Genomic DNA, 23,924 nt, shown 5'->3' with positions numbered 1-23,924 from the left:
CCGTGTTGTTGTTTCTCAGCTACTAGTGGGTTTGTTTGGGTTTAAAGAGCTGTTTGGTGATCGGGAAAGATACGAACGCCCCAAAAAATGAGCATCGTTCACAAATAAGTAAGATTATCGTTACAAATAATTAAGTTGGTGTTTCTGTGCACGTTTCTACTGAGATTGCATTGATCGAGAGGTGACGATATTGTACATTCCCGTGCTTTTGTTTGATTTCCTTACCTGTCTGCTCGCTACGTTACGTTAATTAAGCAAGCCTGTGACGTTAGAGCATCCAAACCAAAATGTCAATGCATCCTACCTTTCTGACAGACTTGGGGATTTTGTTAGGTTGTGACGTTAACACTTGTTTAAATTATCCAAGGAACGTCGTTTGATATCAAAGTCAGACCACTGGCCCGCTAATGTTTAGCTAGCGAGGCTTTTTGTCCGTTCAGACAGCAACAATAGAACGTTGCTGCACCACCCGCCTCAGTCCTGGCAGCAAGCCTCCAGGCACAGACAGCTAGGAAGACAGACATGTTTCACTATTTCTTCCTCTGTGACTGGGTCTTTGTAGGGTCTGTAGTTGCAAGGGGATGGAATGTCAGCGTCTGGTTTCTAGAAGATGGCATGTTGATTTTGTGTGTGTGTGTGTGTTCATCTCCGACAGGGTGGGTTTGTTTATCTCCAACAGGGTGGTGTGTTCATCTCCAACAGGGTGAGTGTGTTTATCTCCAACAGGGTGGTGTGTTTATCTCCAACAGGGTGGTGTCTTTATGTCCAACAGGGTGGTGTGTTTATCTCCAACAGGGTGGGTGTGTTTATGTCCAACAGGGTGGGTGTCTTTATGTCCAACAGGGTGGGTGTCTTTATCTCCAACAGGGTGGGTGTCTTTATGTCCAACAGGGTGGGTGTGTTTATCTCCATCAGGATGGTGTGTTTATCAGGGTGGGTGTGTTTATCTCCAACAGGGTGGTGTGTTTATCTCTATCAGGGTGGGTGTGTTTATCTCCAGCAGGGTGGTGTGAGTGTGTTTATTTCCAACAGAGTGGGTGTGTTTATCTCCAACAGGGTGGTGTGAGTGTGTTTATCTCCATCAGGGTGGGTGTGTGTATCTCCAACAGGGTGGGTGTGGGTGTCTTTATCTCCAACAGGGTGTGTGTGAGTGTGTTTATCTCCGACAGGGTGGGTGTGTTTATCTCCAACAGGGTGGTGTGTTTATCTCCAACAGGGTGGTGTCTTTATGTCCAACAGGGTGGTGTGTTTATCTCCAACAGGGTGGGTGTCTTTATCTCCAACAGGGTGGGTGTCTTTATCTCCAACAGGGTGGGTGTCTTTATCTCCAACAGGGTGGGTGTCTTTATCTCCAACAGGGTGGGTGTCTTTATCTCCAACAGGGTGGGTGTCTTTATCTCCAACAGGGTGGGTGTCTTTATCTCCAACAGGGTGGGTGTCTTTATCTCCAACAGGGTGGGTGTCTTTATCTCCAACAGGGTGGGTGTCTTTATGTCCAACAGGGTGGGTGTCTTTATCTCCAACAGGGTGGGTGTCTTTATCTCCAACAGGGTGGTGTCTTTATGTCCAACAGGGTGGTTGTCTTTATCTCCAACAGGGTGGTGTCTTTATCTCCAACAGGGTAGTGTCTTTATCTCCAACAGGGTAGTGTCTTTATCTCCAACAGGGTGGGTGTGTTTTATCTCCAACAGGGTGGGTGTCTTTATGTCCAACAGGGTGGGTGTGTTTATCTCCATCAGGGTGGTGTGTTTATCAGGGTGGGTGTGTTTATCTCCAACAGGGTGGTGTGTTTATCTCTATCAGGGTGGGTGTGTTTATCTCCAACAGGGTGGTGTGAGTGTGTTTATTTCCAACAGAGTGGGTGTGTTTATCTCCAACAGGGTGGTGTGGGTGTGTTTATCTCCAACAGGGTGGGTGTGTGTATCTCCAACAGGGTGGGTGTGGGTGTCTTTATCTCCAACAGGGTGTGTGTGAGTGTGTTTATCTCCGACAGGGTGGGTGTGTTTATCTCCAACAGGGTGGGTGTGTTTATCTCCAACAGGGTGGGTGTGTTTATCTCCAACAGGGTGAGTGTGTTTATTTCCAACAGGGTGGTGTGTTTATTTCCAACAGGGTGGTGTGTTTATTTCCAACAGGGTGGTGTGTTTATTTCCAACAGGGTGGTGTGTTTATTTCCAACAGGGTGGTGTGTTTATCTCCAACAGGGTGGGGTGAGTGTGTTTATCTCTAACAGGGTGGTGTGAGTGTGTTTATCTCCAACAGGGTGGTGTGAGTGTCTTTATCTCCAACAGGGTGGTGTGTTTATCTCCAACAGGGTGGCTGTCTTTATCTCCAACATGGTGGTGTATTTATCTCTAACAGGGTGGTGTGAGTACCAGCCGGCCCCGAGGTTAGGTCAGAGGTCATGGAGGTTCGTGTTGGAAGCGTGGTGTTCAGCTCCAGGTTTGACTCTGGAAACCTGGGGCGCGTGGAAAAGGTTGACTCCTTCCCCTCCGACGCCGCCTGTCCCACTTCCACAACCCTTAGCAGCACCCCCGACTACGAGTTTAATGTCTGGACGCGCCCTGACTGTGCCGGGACAGAACACGAGAATGGAAACAGGTAACCTAACAACTCGCACACACACACAATTGGACAGGTAGAACAATATGTCTAACCAACAACACACCTCTGGGCTAGCCTAGGAATAGAGCCTCCTCTGGGCTCCGAGGAATAGAGCCTCCTCTGGGCTCCGAGGAATAGAGCCTCCTCTGGGCTCTGAGGAATAGAGCCTACTCTGTGTGTGTTGCAGGTCCTGGTTCTACTTCAGTGTGCGTGGTGCTTTGCCGGGGCGACTGCTGAAGGTCAATGTAATGAATATGAACAAGCAGAGTAAACTGTACAACCAGGGAATGGCTCCTCTAGTCAAGACTGTACCTGGTAGGACACGCTGGGAGAGAGTACGGGACAGACCCACATACGAGGTATACACACTATACACACGTTATACCACTATATACACACGTTATACCACTATATACACATTATACCACTATATACACACGTTATACCACTATATATACACGTTATACCACTATATACACACGTTATACCACTATATACACACGTTATACCACTATATACACACGTTATACCACTATATATACACGTTATACCACTATATATACACGTTATACCATTATACACACATTATAACACTATATACACACATTATAACACTATATATAGACATTATACCACTATATATACACATTATACCACTATATACACACAATATACCACTATACACACACACATTATACCACTATATACACACATTATACCACTATATACACAATATACCACTATACACACACACACACATTATACCACTATAAACACATTATACCACTATACACGCACATACACACACACACACACTATACCACTATATACACACACACACTATACCACTATATACACACACACACACTATACCACTATATAGACACACACACAATATACCACTATACACACACATTATTTAAAGATGCATGGACTAAATCGCTGGGTTATTGGTTGACAAAAGGTTTCTCCTCTCCTCAGATGGTGGATAATCAGTTCATCCTGTCGTTTACCCATCGTCTGTTGGAAGTGAAAGGAGCGACCACGTTCTTCTCCTTTAGTTTCCCCTTCTCCTACAGCGAGAGTCAAGACCTGCTGACACAACTGGACCAGAGATACCCTGACACAGCCACGCTCACACCCAGGTACACACACACACTGACACAACTGGACCAGAGATACCCTGACACAGCCACGCTCACACCCAGGTACACACACACACTGACACAACTGGACCAGAGATACCCTGACACAGCCACGCTCACACCCAGGTACACACACACACTGACACAACTGGACCAGAGATACCCTGACACAGCCACGCTCACACCCAGGTACACACACACACACTGACACAACTGGACCAGAGATACCCTGACACAGCCACGCTCACACCCAGGTACACACACACACACACACACTGACACAACTGGACCAGAGATACCCGGACACAGCCACGCTCACACCCAGGTACACACACACTGACACAACTGGACCAGAGATACCCTGACACAGACACGCTCACACCCAGGTACACACACACACACACACACACACTGACACAACTGGACCAGAGATACCCTGACACAGCCACGCTCACACCCAGGTACACACACACACACACACACTGACACAACTGGACCAGAGATACCCGGACACAGACACGCTCACACCCAGGTACACACACACTGACACAACTGGACCAGAGATACCCTGACACAGACACGCTCACACCCAGGTACACACACACACACACACTGACACACTGACACAACTGGACCAGGGATACCCTGACACAGCCACACTCACACCCAGGTACACACACACACACACTGACACAACTGGACCAGAGATACCCTGACACAGCCACGCTCACACCCAGGTACACACACACACACACACACACACACACTGACACAACTGGACCAGAGAGACCCTGACACAGCCACGCTCACACCCAGGTACACACACACACTGACACAACTGGACCAGAGAGACCCTGACACAGCCACGCTCACACCCAGGTACACACACACACACTGACACAACTGGACCAGAGATACCCTGACACAGCCACGCTCACACCCAGGTACACACACACACACACTGACACAACTGGACCAGAGATACCCTGACACAGCCACGCTCACACCCAGGTACACACACACACACACACTGACACAACTGGACCAGAGATACCCTGACACAGCCACGCTCACACCCAGGTACACACACACACACTGACACAACTGGACCAGAGATACCCGGACACAGCCACGCTCACACCCAGGTACACACACACTGACACAACTGGACCAGAGATACCCTGACACAGACACGCTCACACCCAGGTACACACACACACACACACACTGACACACTGACACAACTGGACCAGGGATACCCTGACACAGCCACGCTCACACCCAGGTACACACACTGACACAACTGGACCAGAGATACCCTGACACAGCCACGCTCACACCCAGGTACACACACACACACACACACACACACACACACACACTGACACAACTGGACCAGAGATACCCTGACACAGCCACGCTCACACCCAGGTACACACACACACACTGACACAACTGGACCAGAGATACCCTGACACAGCCACGCTCACACCCAGGTACACACACACACATATATACACACACACACTGACACAACTGGACCAGAGATACCCTGACACAGACACTCTCACACCCAGGTACACACACACACACACACTGACACAACTGGACCAGAGATACCCTGACACAGACACTCTCACACCCAGGTACACACACACACACACGCACTGACACAACTGGACCAGAGATACACAGACACGCTCACACCCAGGACACACACACACACACGCACTGACACAACTGGACCAGAGATACACAGACACGCTCACACTCAGGACACACACACACACTGACACAACTGGACCAGAGATACCCTGACACAGCCACGCTCACACCCAGGTACACACACTGACACACCTGGACCAGAGATACCCTGACACAGACACGCTCACACCCAGGTACACACACACACACACACACTGACACAACTGGACCAGAGATACACAGCCACGCTCACACCCAGGACACACACACACACACACTGACACAACTGGACCAGAGATACCCTGACACAGACACGCTCACACCCAGGTACACACACACACACACACACTGACACACCTGGACCAGAGATACCCTGACACAGACACGCTCACACCCAGGTACACACACACACACACACACTGACACAACTGGACCAGAGATACACAGACACGCTCACACCCAGGACACACACACACACACACACTGACACAACTGGACCAGAGATACACAGACACGCTCACACCCAGGACACACACACACACACACACTGACACAACTGGACCAGAGATACCCTGACACAGCCACGCTCACACCCAGGTACACACACACACTGACACAACTGGACCAGAGATACCCTGACACAGCCACGCTCACACCCAGGTACACACACACACTGACACAACTGGACCAGAGATACCCTGACACAGCCACGCTCACACCCAGGTACACACACACACTGACACAACTGGACCAGAGATACCCTGACACAGCCACGCTCACACCCAGGTACACACACACACTGACACAACTGGACCAGAGATACCCTGACACAGCCACGCTCACACCCAGGTACACACACACACACTGACACAACTGGACCAGAGATACCCTGACACAGCCACGCTCACACCCAGGTACACACACACACACACACACTGACACAACTGGACCAGAGATACCCGGACACAGCCACGCTCACACCCAGGTACACACACACTGACACAACTGGACCAGAGATACCCTGACACAGACACGCTCACACCCAGGTACACACACACACACACACACACACTGACACAACTGGACCAGAGATACCCTGACACAGCCACGCTCACACCCAGGTACACACACACACACACACACTGACACAACTGGACCAGAGATACCCGGACACAGACACGCTCACACCCAGGTACACACACACTGACACAACTGGACCAGAGATACCCTGACACAGACACGCTCACACCCAGGTACACACACACACACACACTGACACACTGACACAACTGGACCAGGGATACCCTGACACAGCCACACTCACACCCAGGTACACACACACACACACTGACACAACTGGACCAGAGATACCCTGACACAGCCACGCTCACACCCAGGTACACACACACACACACACACACACACACACACTGACACAACTGGACCAGAGAGACCCTGACACAGCCACGCTCACACCCAGGTACACACACACACTGACACAACTGGACCAGAGAGACCCTGACACAGCCACGCTCACACCCAGGTACACACACACACACTGACACAACTGGACCAGAGATACCCTGACACAGCCACGCTCACACCCAGGTACACACACACACACACTGACACAACTGGACCAGAGATACCCTGACACAGCCACGCTCACACCCAGGTACACACACACACACACACTGACACAACTGGACCAGAGATACCCTGACACAGCCACGCTCACACCCAGGTACACACACACACACTGACACAACTGGACCAGAGATACCCGGACACAGCCACGCTCACACCCAGGTACACACACACTGACACAACTGGACCAGAGATACCCTGACACAGACACGCTCACACCCAGGTACACACACACACACACACACTGACACACTGACACAACTGGACCAGGGATACCCTGACACAGCCACGCTCACACCCAGGTACACACACTGACACAACTGGACCAGAGATACCCTGACACAGCCACGCTCACACCCAGGTACACACACACACACACACACACACACACACACACACTGACACAACTGGACCAGAGATACCCTGACACAGCCACGCTCACACCCAGGTACACACACACACACTGACACAACTGGACCAGAGATACCCTGACACAGCCACGCTCACACCCAGGTACACACACACACATATATACACACACACACTGACACAACTGGACCAGAGATACCCTGACACAGACACTCTCACACCCAGGTACACACACACACACACACACACTGACACAACTGGACCAGAGATACCCTGACACAGACACTCTCACACCCAGGTACACACACACACACGCACTGACACAACTGGACCAGAGATACACAGACACGCTCACACCCAGGACACACACACACACACGCACTGACACAACTGGACCAGAGATACACAGACACGCTCACACTCAGGACACACACACACACTGACACAACTGGACCAGAGATACCCTGACACAGCCACGCTCACACCCAGGTACACACACTGACACACCTGGACCAGAGATACCCTGACACAGACACGCTCACACCCAGGTACACACACACACACTGACACAACTGGACCAGAGATACACAGCCACGCTCACACCCAGGACACACACACACACACACTGACACAACTGGACCAGAGAGACCCTGACACAGACACGCTCACACCCAGGTACACACACACACACACACACTGACACACCTGGACCAGAGATACCCTGACACAGACACGCTCACACCCAGGTACACACACACACACACACACTGACACAACTGGACCAGAGATACACAGACACGCTCACACCCAGGACACACACACACACACACACTGACACAACTGGACCAGAGATACACAGACACGCTCACACCCAGGACACACACACACACACACACTGACACAACTGGACCAGAGATACCCTGACACAGCCACGCTCACACCCAGGTACACACACACACTGACACAACTGGACCAGAGATACCCTGACACAGCCACGCTCACACCCAGGTACACACACACACACTGACACAACTGGACCAGAGATACCCTGACACAGCCACGCTCACACCCAGGTACACACACACACATATATATACACACACACACTGACACAACTGGACCAGAGATACCCTGACACAGCCACGCTCACACCCAGGTACACACACACACTGACACACACACTGACACAACTGGACCAGAGATACCCTGACACAGCCACGCTCACACCCAGGTACACACACACATATATACACACACACACACACACTGACACAACTGGACCAGAGATACCCTGACACAGCCACGCTCACACCCAGGTACACACACACACTGACACACACACTGACACAACTGGACCAGAGATACCCTGACACAGACACTCTCACACCCAGGTACACACACACACACACTGACACAACTGGACCAGAGATACCCTGACACAGACACTCTCACACCCAGGTACACACACACACACACTGACACAACTGGACCAGAGATACCCTGACACAGACACTCTCACACCCAGGTACACACACACACACGCACTGACACAACTGGACCAGAGATACACAGACACGCTCACACCCAGGACACACACACACACGCACTGACACAACTGGACCAGAGATACACAGACACGCTCACACTCAGGACACACACACACACTGACACAACTGGACCAGAGATACCCTGACACAGCCACGCTCACACCCAGGTACACACACTGACACACCTGGACCAGAGATACCCTGACACAGACACGCTCACACCCAGGTACACACACACACACACACACTGACACAACTGGACCAGAGATACACAGACACGCTCACACCCAGGACACACACACACACACACACTGACACAACTGGACCAGAGATACACAGACACGCTCACACCCAGGACACACACACACACACACACTGACACAACTGGACCAGAGATACCCTGACACAGACCCGCTCACACCCAGGTACACACTGCCACAACTGGACCAGAGATACCCTGACACAGACACGCTCACACCCAGGTACACACACACACACACTGACACAACTGGACCAGAGATACCCTGACACAGACCCGCTCACACCCAGGTACACACTGCCACAACTGGACCAGAGATACCCTGACACAGACACGCTCACACCCAGGTACACACACACACACACTGACACAACTGGACCAGAGATACCCTGACACAGCCACGCTCACACCCAGGTACACACACACACTGACACACACACTGACACAACTGGACCAGAGATACCCTGACACAGACACGCTCACACCCAGGTACACACACACATATATACACACACACTGACACAACTGGACCAGAGATACCCTGACACAGCCACGCTCACACCCAGGTACACACACACACTGACACACACACTGACACAACTGGACCAGAGATACCCTGACACAGCCACGCTCACACCCAGGTACACACACACACACTGACACAACTGGACCAGAGATACCCTGACACAGCCACGCTCACACCCAGGTACACACACACACATATATATACACACACACACTGACACAACTGGACCAGAGATACCCTGACACAGCCACGCTCACACCCAGGTACACACACACACATATATATACACACACACACTGACACAACTGGACCAGAGATACCCTGACACAGCCACGCTCACACCCAGGTACACACACACACTGACACACACACTGACACAACTGGACCAGAGATACCCTGACACAGCCACGCTCACACCCAGGTACACACACACATATATACACACACACACACACACTGACACAACTGGACCAGAGATACCCTGACACAGCCACGCTCACACCCAGGTACACACACACACTGACACACACACTGACACAACTGGACCAGAGATACCCTGACACAGACACTCTCACACCCAGGTACACACACACACACACTGACACAACTGGACCAGAGATACCCTGACACAGACACTCTCACACCCAGGTACACACACACACACACTGACACAACTGGACCAGAGATACCCTGACACAGACACTCTCACACCCAGGTACACACACACACACGCACTGACACAACTGGACCAGAGATACACAGACACGCTCACACCCAGGACACACACACACACGCACTGACACAACTGGACCAGAGATACACAGACACGCTCACACTCAGGACACACACACACACTGACACAACTGGACCAGAGATACCCTGACACAGCCACGCTCACACCCAGGTACACACACTGACACACCTGGACCAGAGATACCCTGACACAGACACGCTCACACCCAGGTACACACACACACACACACACTGACACAACTGGACCAGAGATACACAGACACGCTCACACCCAGGACACACACACACACACACACTGACACAACTGGACCAGAGATACACAGACACGCTCACACCCAGGACACACACACACACACACACTGACACAACTGGACCAGAGATACCCTGACACAGACCCGCTCACACCCAGGTACACACTGCCACAACTGGACCAGAGATACCCTGACACAGACACGCTCACACCCAGGTACACACACACACACACTGACACAACTGGACCAGAGATACCCTGACACAGACCCGCTCACACCCAGGTACACACTGCCACAACTGGACCAGAGATACCCTGACACAGACACGCTCACACCCAGGTACACACACACACACACTGACACAACTGGACCAGAGATACCCTGACACAGCCACGCTCACACCCAGGTACACACACACACTGACACAACTGGACCAGAGATACCCTGACACAGACACGCTCACACCCAGGTACACACACACATATATACACACACACACACACACTGACACAACTGGACCAGAGATACCCTGACACAGCCACGCTCACACCCAGGTACACACACACACTGACACACACACTGACACAACTGGACCAGAGATACCCTGACACAGCCACGCTCACACCCAGGTACACACACACACACACTGACACAACTGGACCAGAGATACCCTGACACAGACACGCTCACACCCAGGTACACACACACACACGCACTGACACAACTGGACCAGAGATACACAGACACGCTCACACCCAGGACACACACACACACACACTGACACAACTGGACCAGAGATACCCTGACACAGCCACGCTCACACACAGGTACACACACACACACACTGACACAACTGGACCAGAGATACCCTGACACAGACACGCTCACACACACTGACACACCTGGACCAGAGATACGCTCACACCCAGGTACACACACACACACACACACTGACACAACTGGACCAGAGATACCCTGACACAGACCCGCTCACACCCAGGTACACACTGTCACAACTGGACCAGAGATACCTTGACACAGACACGCTCACACCCAGGTACACACACACACACTGACACAACTGGACCAGAGATGCCCTGACACAGCCACGCTCACACCCAGGTACACACACACACTGACACAACTGGACCAGAGATACCCTGACACAGCCACGCTCACACCCAGGTACACACACACATATATACACACACACACACACAATGACACTGCCACGCTCACACCCAGGTACACACACGCATATACACACACACACACACACACTGACACAACTGGACCAGAGATACACACACACACACACCCATCCTCTGTAGTCAGTGTTTCAACCCTCTCTTTTTACAGTCTGCTGCCTCAGTTTGTATGATGGCAATTTGCATATACTCCAGAATGTTATGAAGAGTGATCAGATGAATTGCAATTAATTCCAAAGTCCCTCTTTGCCATGCAAATGGTCTGAATTCCAAAAAAACAGGGATTGGACTGCTGAGGACTGGGGTAAAGTCATTTTCTCTGATGAATCCCCTTTCCCATTGTTTGGGGCATTTGGAAAAAAGCTTGTGAGTGCTAAAAGACAAGGTGAGCGCTACCATCAGTCCTGTGTCATGCCAACAGTAAAGCATCCTGAGACCATTCATGTGTGGGGTAGATTCTCAGCCAAGGGAGTGGGCTCACTCACAATTTGCCTAAGAACACAGCCATGAATAAAGAATGGTACCAACATATCCTCCAAGAGAAACTTCTCCCAACCATCCAGGAACAGTTTGGTGACGAACAATGCCTTTTCCTGCATGATGGAGCACCATGCCATAAGGCAAAAGTGATAACTAAGTGGCTCGGGGAACAAAACATAGATATTTTGGGTCCATGGTCAGGAAACTCCAGAGACCTTAATCGCATTGAGAACTTGTGGTCATTCCTCAAGAGGCGGGTGGACAAACAAAAACACACAAATTCTGACAAACTCCAAACATTGATTATGCAAGAATGGGCTGCCATCAGTCAGGATGTGGCCCAGAAGTTAATTGACAGCATGCCAGGGCAGATTGCAGAGGTCCTGAAAAAGAAGGGTCAACACTGCAAATATTGACTCTTTGCATCAACTTCATGTAATTGTCAATAAAAGCCTTTGACAGTTATGAAATGCTTGTAATTATACTTCAGTATCCATAGTACCATCTGACAAAAATATCTAAAGAGACTGAAGCAGCAATCTTTGTGGAAATTAATATTTGTGTCATTCTCAAAACCTTTGGCCGTGACTGTACATTGTTGTAATGATGTGCAAATAGTTAAAGTACAAAAGGGAAAATAAATAAACATAAATATGGGTTGTATTTACAATTGTGTTTGTTCTTCACTGGTTGCCCTTTTCTTGTGGCAACAGGTCACAAATCTTGCTGCTGTGATGGAACACTGGTATTTCACCCAGTAGATATGGGAGTTTATCGAAATTGGTTTTGTTTTGAAATTTTGTGTGGATCTGTGAAATCTGAGGGAAATATGTCTCTCTAATATGGTCATACATTGGGCAGGAGGTTAGGAAATGCAGCTCCGTTTCCACCTCATTTTGTGGGCAGTGAGCACATAGCGTGTCTTCTCTTGAGAGCCAGGTCTACCTACGGCGGCCTTTCTCAATATCAAGGCTATGCTCACTGAGTCTGTACATAGTCAAAGCTTTCTTTAAGTTTGCGTCAGTCACAGGGGTCAGGTATTCTGCCACTGTGTGCTCTCTGTTTAGGGACAAATAGCATTCTAGTTTGTACTGTTTTTTTTGTTAATTCTTTCAGATGTGTCAAGTAATTACCTTTTTGTTTTCTCATGATTTGGTTGGGTCTAATTGTGCTGCTGTCCTGGGGCTCTGTGGGGTCTGTTTGTGTTTTTGAACAAAGCCCCAGAACCAGCTTGCTTAGGGGACTCTACTCCAGGTTCATCTCTCTGTAGGTGATGGCTTTGTTATGGAAGGTTTGGGAATCGCTCGCTTTTTGGTGGTTGTGGAATTTAACGGCTCATTTCTGGATTTTGATCATTAGTGGGTATCGGCCTAATTCTGCTCTGCATGCATTATTTGGTGTTCTACGTTGTACACGGATATTTTTGCAGAATTCTGCAGAAACTCAATTTGGTGTTTGTCCCTTTTTGTGAATTCTTGGTTGGTGAGCGGACCCCAGACCTCATAACCATAAAGGGCATTGGGTTCTATAACTGATTCAAGTGTTTTTAGCCATATCCTAATTGGTGTGTCGAATTTGATGTTCCTTTTGATGGCATAGAAGGCCATTTTTGCCTTGTCTCTCAGATCGTTCAAAGCTTTGTGGAACTTAATGATGTTTAGGCTGAGGTATGCATCGTTTTTTTTGTGTACTCTAAGGCAACGGTGTCTAGATGGAATTTTTGTGGTCCTGGCGACTGGACCTTTTTTGGAACATAATTATTTTGTTTGACTGAGATTTACTGTCAGGGCCCAGGTCTGTCAGGGCCCAGGTCTGTCAGGGCCCAGGTCTGTCAGGGCCCAGGTCTGTCAGGGCCCAGGTCTGTCAGGGCCCAGGTCTGTCAGGGCCCAGGTCTGTCAGGGCCCAGGTCTGTCAGGGCCCAGGTCTGTCAGGGCCCAGGTCTGTCAGGGCCCAGGTCTGTCAGGGCCCAGGTCTGTCAGGGCCCAGGTCTGCCAGAATCTGCAGAAGATTTAGGTGCTGCTGTAGGCCCTCCTTGGTTGGGGCCAGAAACACCGGATCATCAGCAAACAGTAGACATTTGACTTCAGATTCTAGTAGGGTGAGGCCGGGTGCTGCAGACTGTTCTAGTGCCCTCGCCAATTCGTTGATATATACTGTATGTTGAAGAAGGTGGGGCTTAAGCTGCATCCCTGTCTCACCACACGGCCGTATTGGAAGAAATGTGTGTGTTTTTTGCCAATTTTAACTGCACACTTGTTTGTGTACATGGATTTTATAATGTCGTATGTTTTACCCCCAACACCACTTTCCATCAATTTGAATAGCCAAATGCCAAACTGAGTCCAAGGCGTTTTTGAAATCAACAAAGCATAAGAAGACTTTGCCTTTGTTTTTGGTTTGTTTGTCTATTAGTGTGTGCTCTGTGAATACAGGGTCTGACTTATGGTCATTTGGTAAAAAGACAATTTGACATTTGATAAGTACATTGTTTTCACTGAGGAAATGTACGAGTTTGGTGTTAATGATAATGCAGAGGATTTCCCCAAGGTTGATCTTGACGCTTCTCCCACAGTAGTTATTGGGGTCAAATTTGTCTCCACTTTTGTGGATTGAGGTGCTCAGTCATTGGTTCCAAATATGGGGGAAGACGCCAGAGCCAAGGATGATGTTAAAGAGTTGAAGTTTAGCCAATTGGAATTTGTAGTCTGTATATCCATCTCTCTCTCCCCCTCCAGGTGTGGTGACAGTGTATACTTCCACAGGGAGGTGTTGTGTCACTCTCTGGATGGTAACAGAGTGGATCTGCTGACGGTCACCAGCTGTCTCGGCATGCAGGAAGAGAGAGAACACCGCCTGGACAAACTGTTTCCTGATGCAGAGACCCCACGACCTCATCGCTTCACTGGCAAACAGGTAACACACCCGCACACAGTCCCGCACACAGTCCCGCGCACAGTCCCGCGCACAGTCCCGCGCACAGTCCCGCACACAGTCCCGCGCACAGTCCCGCGCACAGTCCCGCACACAGTCCCGCACACAGTCCCGCACACAGTCCCGCACACAGTCCCGCACACAGTCAGGCACACAGTCAGGCACACAGTCAGGCACACAGTCAGGCACACAGTCAGGCACACAGTCAGGCACACAGTCAGGCACACAGTCAGGCACACAGTCAGGCACACAGTCACGCACACAGTCACGCACACAGTCACGCACACAGTCACGCACACAGTCACAAAATGCACACACACCCTGACCACAGGGTGATGTTTAATCAGTAAGGTCTCTGCATCAGACTCGTCTATTGATCATAGTGTCTGTGTGTCTGTGTAGGTGTTTTTCCTCAGTAGTCGTGTGCACCCGGGGGAGACGCCGTCGTCGTTTGTCTTTAAGGGCTTTTTAAACTTCATCCTGCGTCATGACGACCCCAGAGCTCACACACTCCGCAACATGTTTGTCTTCAAACTCATCCCCATGCTGAACCCGGACGGGGTAGTACGCGGACACTACAGGTACACACACGCTCAACATTCCTGTTGTTTGGATGAAAATGTTATATTTTTTCGCTCTCTCACTGTCTCCCTCTCTCACTGTCTCCCTCTCTCACTGTCTCCCTCTCTCAATGTCTCCCTCTCTCAATGTCTCCCTCTCTCAATGTCTCCCTCTCTAACTGTCTCCCTCTCTAACTGTCTCCCTCTCTAACTGTCTCCCTCTCTAACTGTCTCCCTCTCTAACTGTCTCCCTCTCTAACACTCTCCCTCTCTAACTGTCTCCCTCTCTCACTGGCTCCCTCTCTCACTGGCTCCCTCTCTCACTGGCTCCCTCTCTCACTGGCTCCCTCTCTCACTGGCTCCCTCTCTCACTGGCTCCCTCTCTCACTGGCTCCCTCTCTCACTGGCTCCCTCTCTCACTGGCTCCCTCTCTCACTGGCTCACTGTCTCCCTCTGAATGTCTCCCTCTCTCACTGTCTCCCTCTCTCACTGTCTCCCTCTCTCAATGTCTCCCTCTCTCAATGTCTCCCTCCCCAGGACTGACTCTAGAGGGGTGAATCTGAACAGACAGTATCTGAACCCTAGTCCTGATCTCCACCCCTCCATCTACGCTGCTAAAACACTGCTGCTCTACCACCACACACACAACCGCACCACACACACACACTCCAACACGCACATCAATACACACTCTAACACACACACCTACAACCCACCTCAAGCACCTCCCCTCAGCACCAAACCCACCAATCAGAGCCCTGCCCCACACCTCACCCCTTTGGAACTCAGCCTCAACCAACGGAACGCTGATAAAGACTCTAACCCCGCCCCCTCAGAGATTGCCATGGTTATGGAGGAGATCGCCTGGGTAACCATGGAGACCGGGAAGAGGGAGGGGCAGGGGGATGGAAGATGCTGTGAAGACGAGAATGATTCGCAGAGCGTCTCAGAGTCCACGCCCACATCAGTACCTCTGGAGATGTCAGTCATAGCCGGGGAACCAGTCCCTGCGCAGGAGGGGGGAGTGGCCTATTACGTGGACCTGCATGGCCACGCTTCCAAACGAGGCTGCTTCATGTACGGCAACAGCCTATCAGACGAAAACCAGCAGGTGAGAGAGAGAGAGAGAGAGAGGGAGGGAGACTTGGGGAGAGGGAGACTTGGGGAGAGGGAGACTTGGGGAGAGGGAGACTTGGGGGAGGGGGGGGACTTGGGGAGATGGACCGGTAGAGAGCTGGGGAGGGGAGAGGGGGACATGGAGAGGGGGACTTGGGAGAATGTAGAGTATAGGGGAATTGCAGTGTCTCTACATAGGTAAAGAAAGGTTGCCTTATTCGGTAGAAATTGACAGAAGAACCCCGTAGGGTATATTTTATCTTCTCCAATTGAATAAAGTGTAAAACATTTTTTATCCACAGAAGAGGCTGGGGAGAGGGAGACTGGGGAGAGGGAGACTGGGGAGAGGGAGACTGGGGAGAGGGAGACTGGGGAGAGGGAGACTGGGGAGAGGGAGACTGGGGAGAGGGAGACTGGGGAGAGGGAGACTGGGGAGAGGGAGACTGGGGAGAGGGAGACTGGGGAGAGGGAGACTGGGGAGAGGGAGACTGGGGAGAGGGAGACTGGGGAGAGGGAGACTGGGGAGAGGGAGACTGGGGAGAGGGAGACTGGGGAGAGGGAGACTGGGGAGAGGGAGACTGGGGAGAGGGAGACTGGGGAGAGGGAGACTGGGGAGAGGGAGACTGGGGAGAGGTAGTAAAATTAAAGGCTACAAAGCCAGATGTGTGTTTTGGTAGTGTTATAAATGATGTAATAATGATGTCATGGCAGTAAGACCAAACCACCTGTAATACTTTAGACATGTTATCAGAGATGGCAGACCAATAGTCATGGAGAGAAGAACAGGACCAAAACATATGTATCAGTGAAGCAGGAACTTGTCGACGCCTGTCGGAAACAGGGTCGAAATCAGATCTTAGAAAGAGTTTCGTCCAGTGAGTGGGGTGGAGGATTTTGCACTGGATCAAATCAAATCAAATGTATTTATATAGCCCTTCGTACATCAGCTGATATCTCAAAGTGCTGTACAGAAAACCAGCCCAAAACCCCAAACAGCAAGCAATGCAGGTGTAGAAGCACGGTGGCTAGGAAAAACTCCCTAGAAAGGCCAAAACCTAGGAAGAAACCTAGAGAGGAACCAGGCTATGTGGGGTGTGCCGTCCTCTTCTGGCTGTGCCGGGTGGAGATTATAACAGAACATGGCCAAGATGTTCAAATGTTCATAAATGACCAGCATGGTCGTATAATAATAAGGCAGAACAGTTGAAACTGGAGCAGCAGCACGGTCAGGTGGACTGGGTGTACTCCAGATATAACAAACTGACCCTAGCCCCCCGACACATGAACTACTGCAGCATAAATACTGGAGGCTGAGACAGGAGGGGTCAGGAGATACTGTGGCCCCATCCGAGGACACCCCCAGACAGGGCCAAACAGGAAGTATATAACCCCACCCACTTTGCCAAAGCACAGCCCCCACACCACTAGAGGGATATCTTCAACCACCAACTTACCATCCTGAGACAAGGCTGAGTATAGCCCACAAAGATCTCCGCCATGGCACAACCCAAGGGGGGGCGCCAACCCAGACAGGATGACCACATCAGTGAATCAACCCACTCAGGTGACGCACCCCTTCCAGGGACGGCATGAGAGAGCCCCAGTAAGCCAGTGACTCGGCCCCTGTAATAGGGTTAGAGGCAGAGAATCCCAGTGGGAAGAGGGGAACCGGCCAGGCAGAGACAGCAAGGGCGGTTCGTTGCTCCAGAGCCTTTCCGTTCACCTTCCCACTCCTGGGCCAGACTACACTCAATCATATGACCCACTGAAGAGATGAGTCTTCAGTAAAGACTTAAAGGTTGAGACCGAGTTTGCGTCTCTGACATGGGTAGGCAGACCGTTCCATAAAAATGGAGCTCTATAGGAGAAAGCCCTGCCTCCAGTTGTTTGCTTAGATATTCTAGTGACAATTAGGAGGCCTGCGTCTTGTGACCGTAGCGTACATGTAGGTATGTACGGCAGGACCAAATCAGAGAGATAGGTAGGAGCAAGCCCATGTAATGTTTTGTAGGTTAGCAGTAAAATCTTGAAATCAGCCCTTGCTTTGACAGGAAGCCAGTGTAGAGAGGCTAGCACTGGAGTAATATGATCACATTTTTTGGTTCTAGTCAGGATTCTAGCAGCCATATTTAGCACTAACTGAAGTTTATTTAGTGCTTTATCCGGGTAGCCGGAAAGTAGAGCATTGCAGTAGTCTAACCTAGAAGTGACAAAAGCATGGATTAATTTTTCTGCATCATCATGGATCAACCCCTGTTTGTCACAAATAGAAGAGGGGTGGACAAGGTACAGAATATCTTCCAATGGATCATCAGTAAACCTATCACCTAGATCCTGAACCAACAAGGTTTTAATAGCTGCTAATGAGGGATTCTGATAGCTGCTAATGAGGGATTCTGATATCTGCTAATGAAGGATTCTGATGAAGGATTCTGATAGCTGCTAATGAAGGATTCTGATAGCTGCTAATGAGGGATTCTGATGAGGGATTCTGATAGCTGCTAATGAGGGATTCTGATAGCTGCTAATGAGGGATTCTGATAGCTGATAATGAAGGATTCTGATAGCTGCTAATGAAGGATTCTAATGAGGGATTCTGATAGCTGCTAATGAGGGATTCTGATAGCTGCTAATGAGGGATTCTGATAGCTGCTAATGAAGGATTCTGATGAGGGATTCTGATAGCTGCTAATGAGGGGTTCTGATAGCTGCTAATGAGGGGTTCTGATGAGGGTTTCTGATAGCTGCTAATGAGGGATTCTGATAGCTGCTAATGAAGGATTCTGATAGCTGCTAATGAGGGATTCTGATAACTGCTAATGAGGGGTTCTGATAGCTGCTAATGAGGGGTTCTGATAGCTGCTAATGAGGGGTTCTGATGAGGGATTCTGATAGCTGCTAATGAGGGGTTCTGATAGCTGCTAATGAGGGGTTCTGATGAGGGATTCTGATAGCTGCTAATGAGGGATTCTGATAGCTGCTAATGAAGGATTCTGATAGCTGCTAATGAGGGATTCTGATAACTGCTAATGAGGGGTTCTGATAGCTGCTAATGAGGGGTTCTGATGAGGGATTCTGATAGCTGCTAATGAGGGATTCTGATAGCTGCTAATGAGGGATTCTGATAGCTGCTAATGAGGGATTCTGATAGCTGCTAATGAGGGATTCTGATAGCTGCTAATGAGGGATTCTGATAGCTGCTAATGAGGGATTCGGATTGCTGCTAATGAGGGATTCTGATAGCTGCTAATGAGGGATTCTGATAACTGCTAATGAGGGGTTCTGATAGCTGCTAATGAGGGGTTCTGATGAGGCATTCTGATAGCTGCTAATGAGGGATTCTGATAGCTGCTAATGAGGGATTCTGATAGCTGCTAATGAAGGATTCTGATAGCTGCTAATGAGGGTTTCTGATAGCTGCTAATGAAGGATTCTGATGAGGGATTCTGATAGCTGCTAATGAGGGATTCTGATAGCTGCTAATGAGGGATTCTGATAGCTGCTAATGAGGGATTCTGATAGCTGCTAATGAGGGTTTCTGATAGCTGCTAATGAGGGATTCTGATAGCTGCTAATATATATATATATATAATTGAGTCACTTCCAAATTCGATTTTTCTCGGGATTTTGCCTGCAGTTCTGTTATACTCACAGACAATATTTTTACAGTTTAGGAAACTTTAGTGTTTTCTATCCTAAGCTGTCAATTATATGCATATTCTAGCATCTGGTCCTGAGAAATAGGCTGTCTACTTTGGGAATGTTATTTTTCCAAACATAAAAATAGTGCCCCCTAGCTTCAAGAGGCTCCAGGTCATCTATAAGTCTCTGCTAGGTAAAGCCCCACCTTATCTCAGCTCACTGGTCACCATAGCAGCACCCACTCGTAATACACGCTCCAGCAGGTATATTTCACTGGTCACCCCCAAAGCCAATTCCTCCTTTGGCCGCCTTTCCTTACAGTTCTCTGCTGCCAATGACTGGAACAAATTGCAAAAATCACTGAAGCTGGAGACTCATAACTCCCTCACTAGCTTTAAGCACCAGCTGTCAGAGCAGCTCACAAATCACTGCACATGTACGTAGCCCATCTATAAATAGCCCATCCAACTACCTCATCCCCATACTGTTATTTATTTGATTTATTTTGCTCCTTTGCACCCCAGTATCTCTACTTACACACTGATCTTCTTCACATCTACCACTCCAGTGTTTAATTGCTATATTGTAATTATTTCTCCACTACGGCCTATTTATTGCCTTACCTCCCTAATCCTACCTCATTTGCACACTATTTCTATTGTGTTATTGACCGTACGTTTGTTTATTCCATGTGTAACTCTGTGTTGTTGTTTGTGTCGCACTGCTTTGCTTTATCTTGGCCAGGTCACAGTTGTATAAATGAGAACTTGTTCTCAACTAGCCTACCTGGTTAAATAAAGGTGTTCTCAACTAGCCTACCTGGTTAAATAAAGGTGTTCTCAACTAGCCTACCTGTTTAAATAAAGGTGTTCTCAACTAGCCTACCTGGTTAAATAAAGGTGTTCTCAACTAGCCTACCTACCTAATTTTGCAGATTAACACTGGAGTGATAAATGATCAGATGGTCATGTACAGGTAGAGATATTGGTGTGCAAAAGAGCAGAAAAGTAAATAAATAAAAACAGTATGGGGATGAGGTAGGTAAAAATGGGTGGGCTATTTACCGATAGACTATGTACAGCTGCAGCGATCGGTTGGCTGCTCAGATAGCAGATGTTTGAAGTTGGTGAGGGAAATAAAAGTCTCCAACTTCAGCGATTTTTGCAATTCGTTCCAGTCACAGGCAGCAGAGAACTGGAACGAAAGGCGGCCAAATGAGGTGTTGGCTTTAGGGATGATCAGTGAGATACACCTGCTGGAGCGCGTGCTACGGATGGGTGTTGCCATCGTGACCAGTGAACTGAGATAAGGCGGAGCTTTACCTAGCATGGACTTGTAGATGACCTGGAGCCAGTGGGTCTGGCGACGAATATGTAGCGAGGGTCAGCCGACTAGAGCATACAAGTCGCAGTGGTGGGTGGTATAAGGTGCTTTAGTGACGAAACGGATGGCACTGTGATAAACTGCATCCAGTTTGCTGAGTAGAGTGTTGGAAGCAATTTTGTAGATGACATCGCCGAAGTCGAGGATCGGTAGGATAGTTAGTTTTACTAGGGTAAGTTTGGCGGCGTGAGTGAAGGAGGCTTTGTTGCGGAATAGAAAGCCGACTCTTGACTTGATTTTCGATTGGAGATGTTTGATATGAGTCTGGAAGGAGAGTTTACAGTCTAGCCAGACACCTAGGTACTTATAGATGTCCACATATTCAAGGTCGGAACCATCCAGGGTGGTGATGCTGGTCAGGCGTGCGGGTGCAGGCAGCGAACGGTTGAAAAGCATGCATTTGGTTTTACTAGCGTTTAAGGGCAGTTGGAGGCCACGGAAGGAGTGTTGTATGGCATTGAAGCTCGTTTGGAGGTTAGATAGCACAGTGTCCAAGGACGGGCCGGAAGTATATAGAATGGTGTCGTCTGCGTAGAGGTGGATCAGGGAATCGCCCGCAGCAAGAGCAACATCATTGATATATACAGAGAAAAGAGTCAGCCCGAGAATTGAACCCTGTGGCACCCCCATAGAGACTGCCAGAGGACCGGACAGCATGCCCTCCGATTTGACACAATGAATTCTGTCTGCAAAGTCATTGGTGAACCAGGCAAGGCAATCATCCGAAAAACCGAGGCTACTGAGTCTGCCGAAAGAATATGGTGATTGACAGAGTCGAAAGTCTTGGCAAGGTCGATGAAGACGGCTGCACAGTACTGTCTTTTATCGATGGCGATTATGATATCGTTTAGTACCTTGAGCGTGGCTGAGGTGCACCTGTGACCGGCTCGGAAACCAGATTGCACAGCGGAGAAGGTACGGTGGGATTCGAGATGGTCAGTGACCTGTTTGTTGACTTGGCTTTCGAAGACCTTAGATAGGCAGGGCAGGATGGATATAGGTCTGTAACAGTTTGGGTCCAGGGTGTCTCCCCCTTTGAAGAGGGGGATGACTGCGGTAGCTTTCCAATCCTTGGGGATCTCAGACGATATGAAAGAGAGGTTGAACAGGCTGGTAATAGGGGTTGCGACAATGGCGGCGGATAGTTTCAGAAATAGAGGGTCCAGATTGTCAAGCCCAGCTGATTTGTACGGGTCCAGGTTTTGCAGCTCTTTCAGAACATCTGCTATCTGGATTTGGGTAAAGGAGAACCTGGAGAGGCTTGGGCAAGTAGCTGCGTGGGGGGCGGAGCTGTTGGCCGAGGTTGGAGTAGCCAGGCGGAAGGCATGGCCAGCCGTTGAGAAATGCTTGTTGAAGTTTTCGATAATCATGGATTTATCGGTGGTGACCGTGTTACCTAGCCTCAGTGCAGTGGGCAGCTGGGAGGAGGTGCTCTTGTTCTCCATGGACTTCAGTGTCCCAGAACTTTTTGGAGTTGGTGCTACAGGATGCAAACTTCTGCCTGAAGAAGCTGGCCTTAGCTTTCTTGACTGACTGCGTGTATTGGTTCCTGACTTCCCTGAACAGTTGCATATCGCGGGGACTATTCGATGCTATTGCAGTCCGCCACAGGATGTTTTTTGTGCTGGTCGAGGGCAGTCAGGTCTGGAGTGAACCAGGGGCTATATCTGTTCTTAGTTCAGCATTTTTTTTACGGAGCATGCTTATCTAAAATGGTGAGCAAGTTGCTTTTAAAGAATGACCAGGCATCCTCAACTGACGGGATGAGGTCAATGTCCTTCCAGGATACCCGGGCCAGG

At 49.7% G+C, this 23,924-nt stretch overlaps 1 protein-coding gene across 5 annotated transcripts in view; it reads left to right on the top strand.

Moving 5' to 3' along the window:
• Positions 1 to 23,924, top strand: part of agbl5 (AGBL carboxypeptidase 5) — a 73,483-nt gene continuing 49,559 nt past the window's right edge. For 3 of the 5 annotated variants that reach the window (XM_031800698.1, XM_031800700.1, XM_031800695.1), the window contains exons 1-7: positions 1 to 108; positions 2,362 to 2,601; positions 2,792 to 2,963; positions 3,586 to 3,749; positions 15,229 to 15,406; positions 15,827 to 16,005; positions 16,522 to 17,095. In XM_031800698.1, the coding sequence (XP_031656558.1) occupies positions 2,405 to 2,601; positions 2,792 to 2,963; positions 3,586 to 3,749; positions 15,229 to 15,406; positions 15,827 to 16,005; positions 16,522 to 17,095 (1,464 nt within the window). In that variant the 5' untranslated portion in view covers positions 1 to 108; positions 2,362 to 2,404. Of the gene's footprint in view, positions 109 to 655; positions 704 to 2,361; positions 2,602 to 2,791; positions 2,964 to 3,585; positions 3,750 to 15,228; positions 15,407 to 15,826; positions 16,006 to 16,521; positions 17,096 to 23,924 lie in introns of all 5 variants that reach the window. The other 2 variants (XM_031800696.1, XM_031800697.1) reach the window with 2 other exon arrangements.

Source organism: Oncorhynchus kisutch, linkage group LG21 (genome assembly GCF_002021735.2).
Source record: "Oncorhynchus kisutch isolate 150728-3 linkage group LG21, Okis_V2, whole genome shotgun sequence".
In the NCBI taxonomy this organism is placed as follows: domain Eukaryota; kingdom Metazoa; phylum Chordata; class Actinopteri; order Salmoniformes; family Salmonidae; genus Oncorhynchus; species Oncorhynchus kisutch.
The sequence above is the reverse complement of the archived record's forward strand: the minus strand, read 5'-3'. Positions and strand labels throughout refer to the sequence as shown.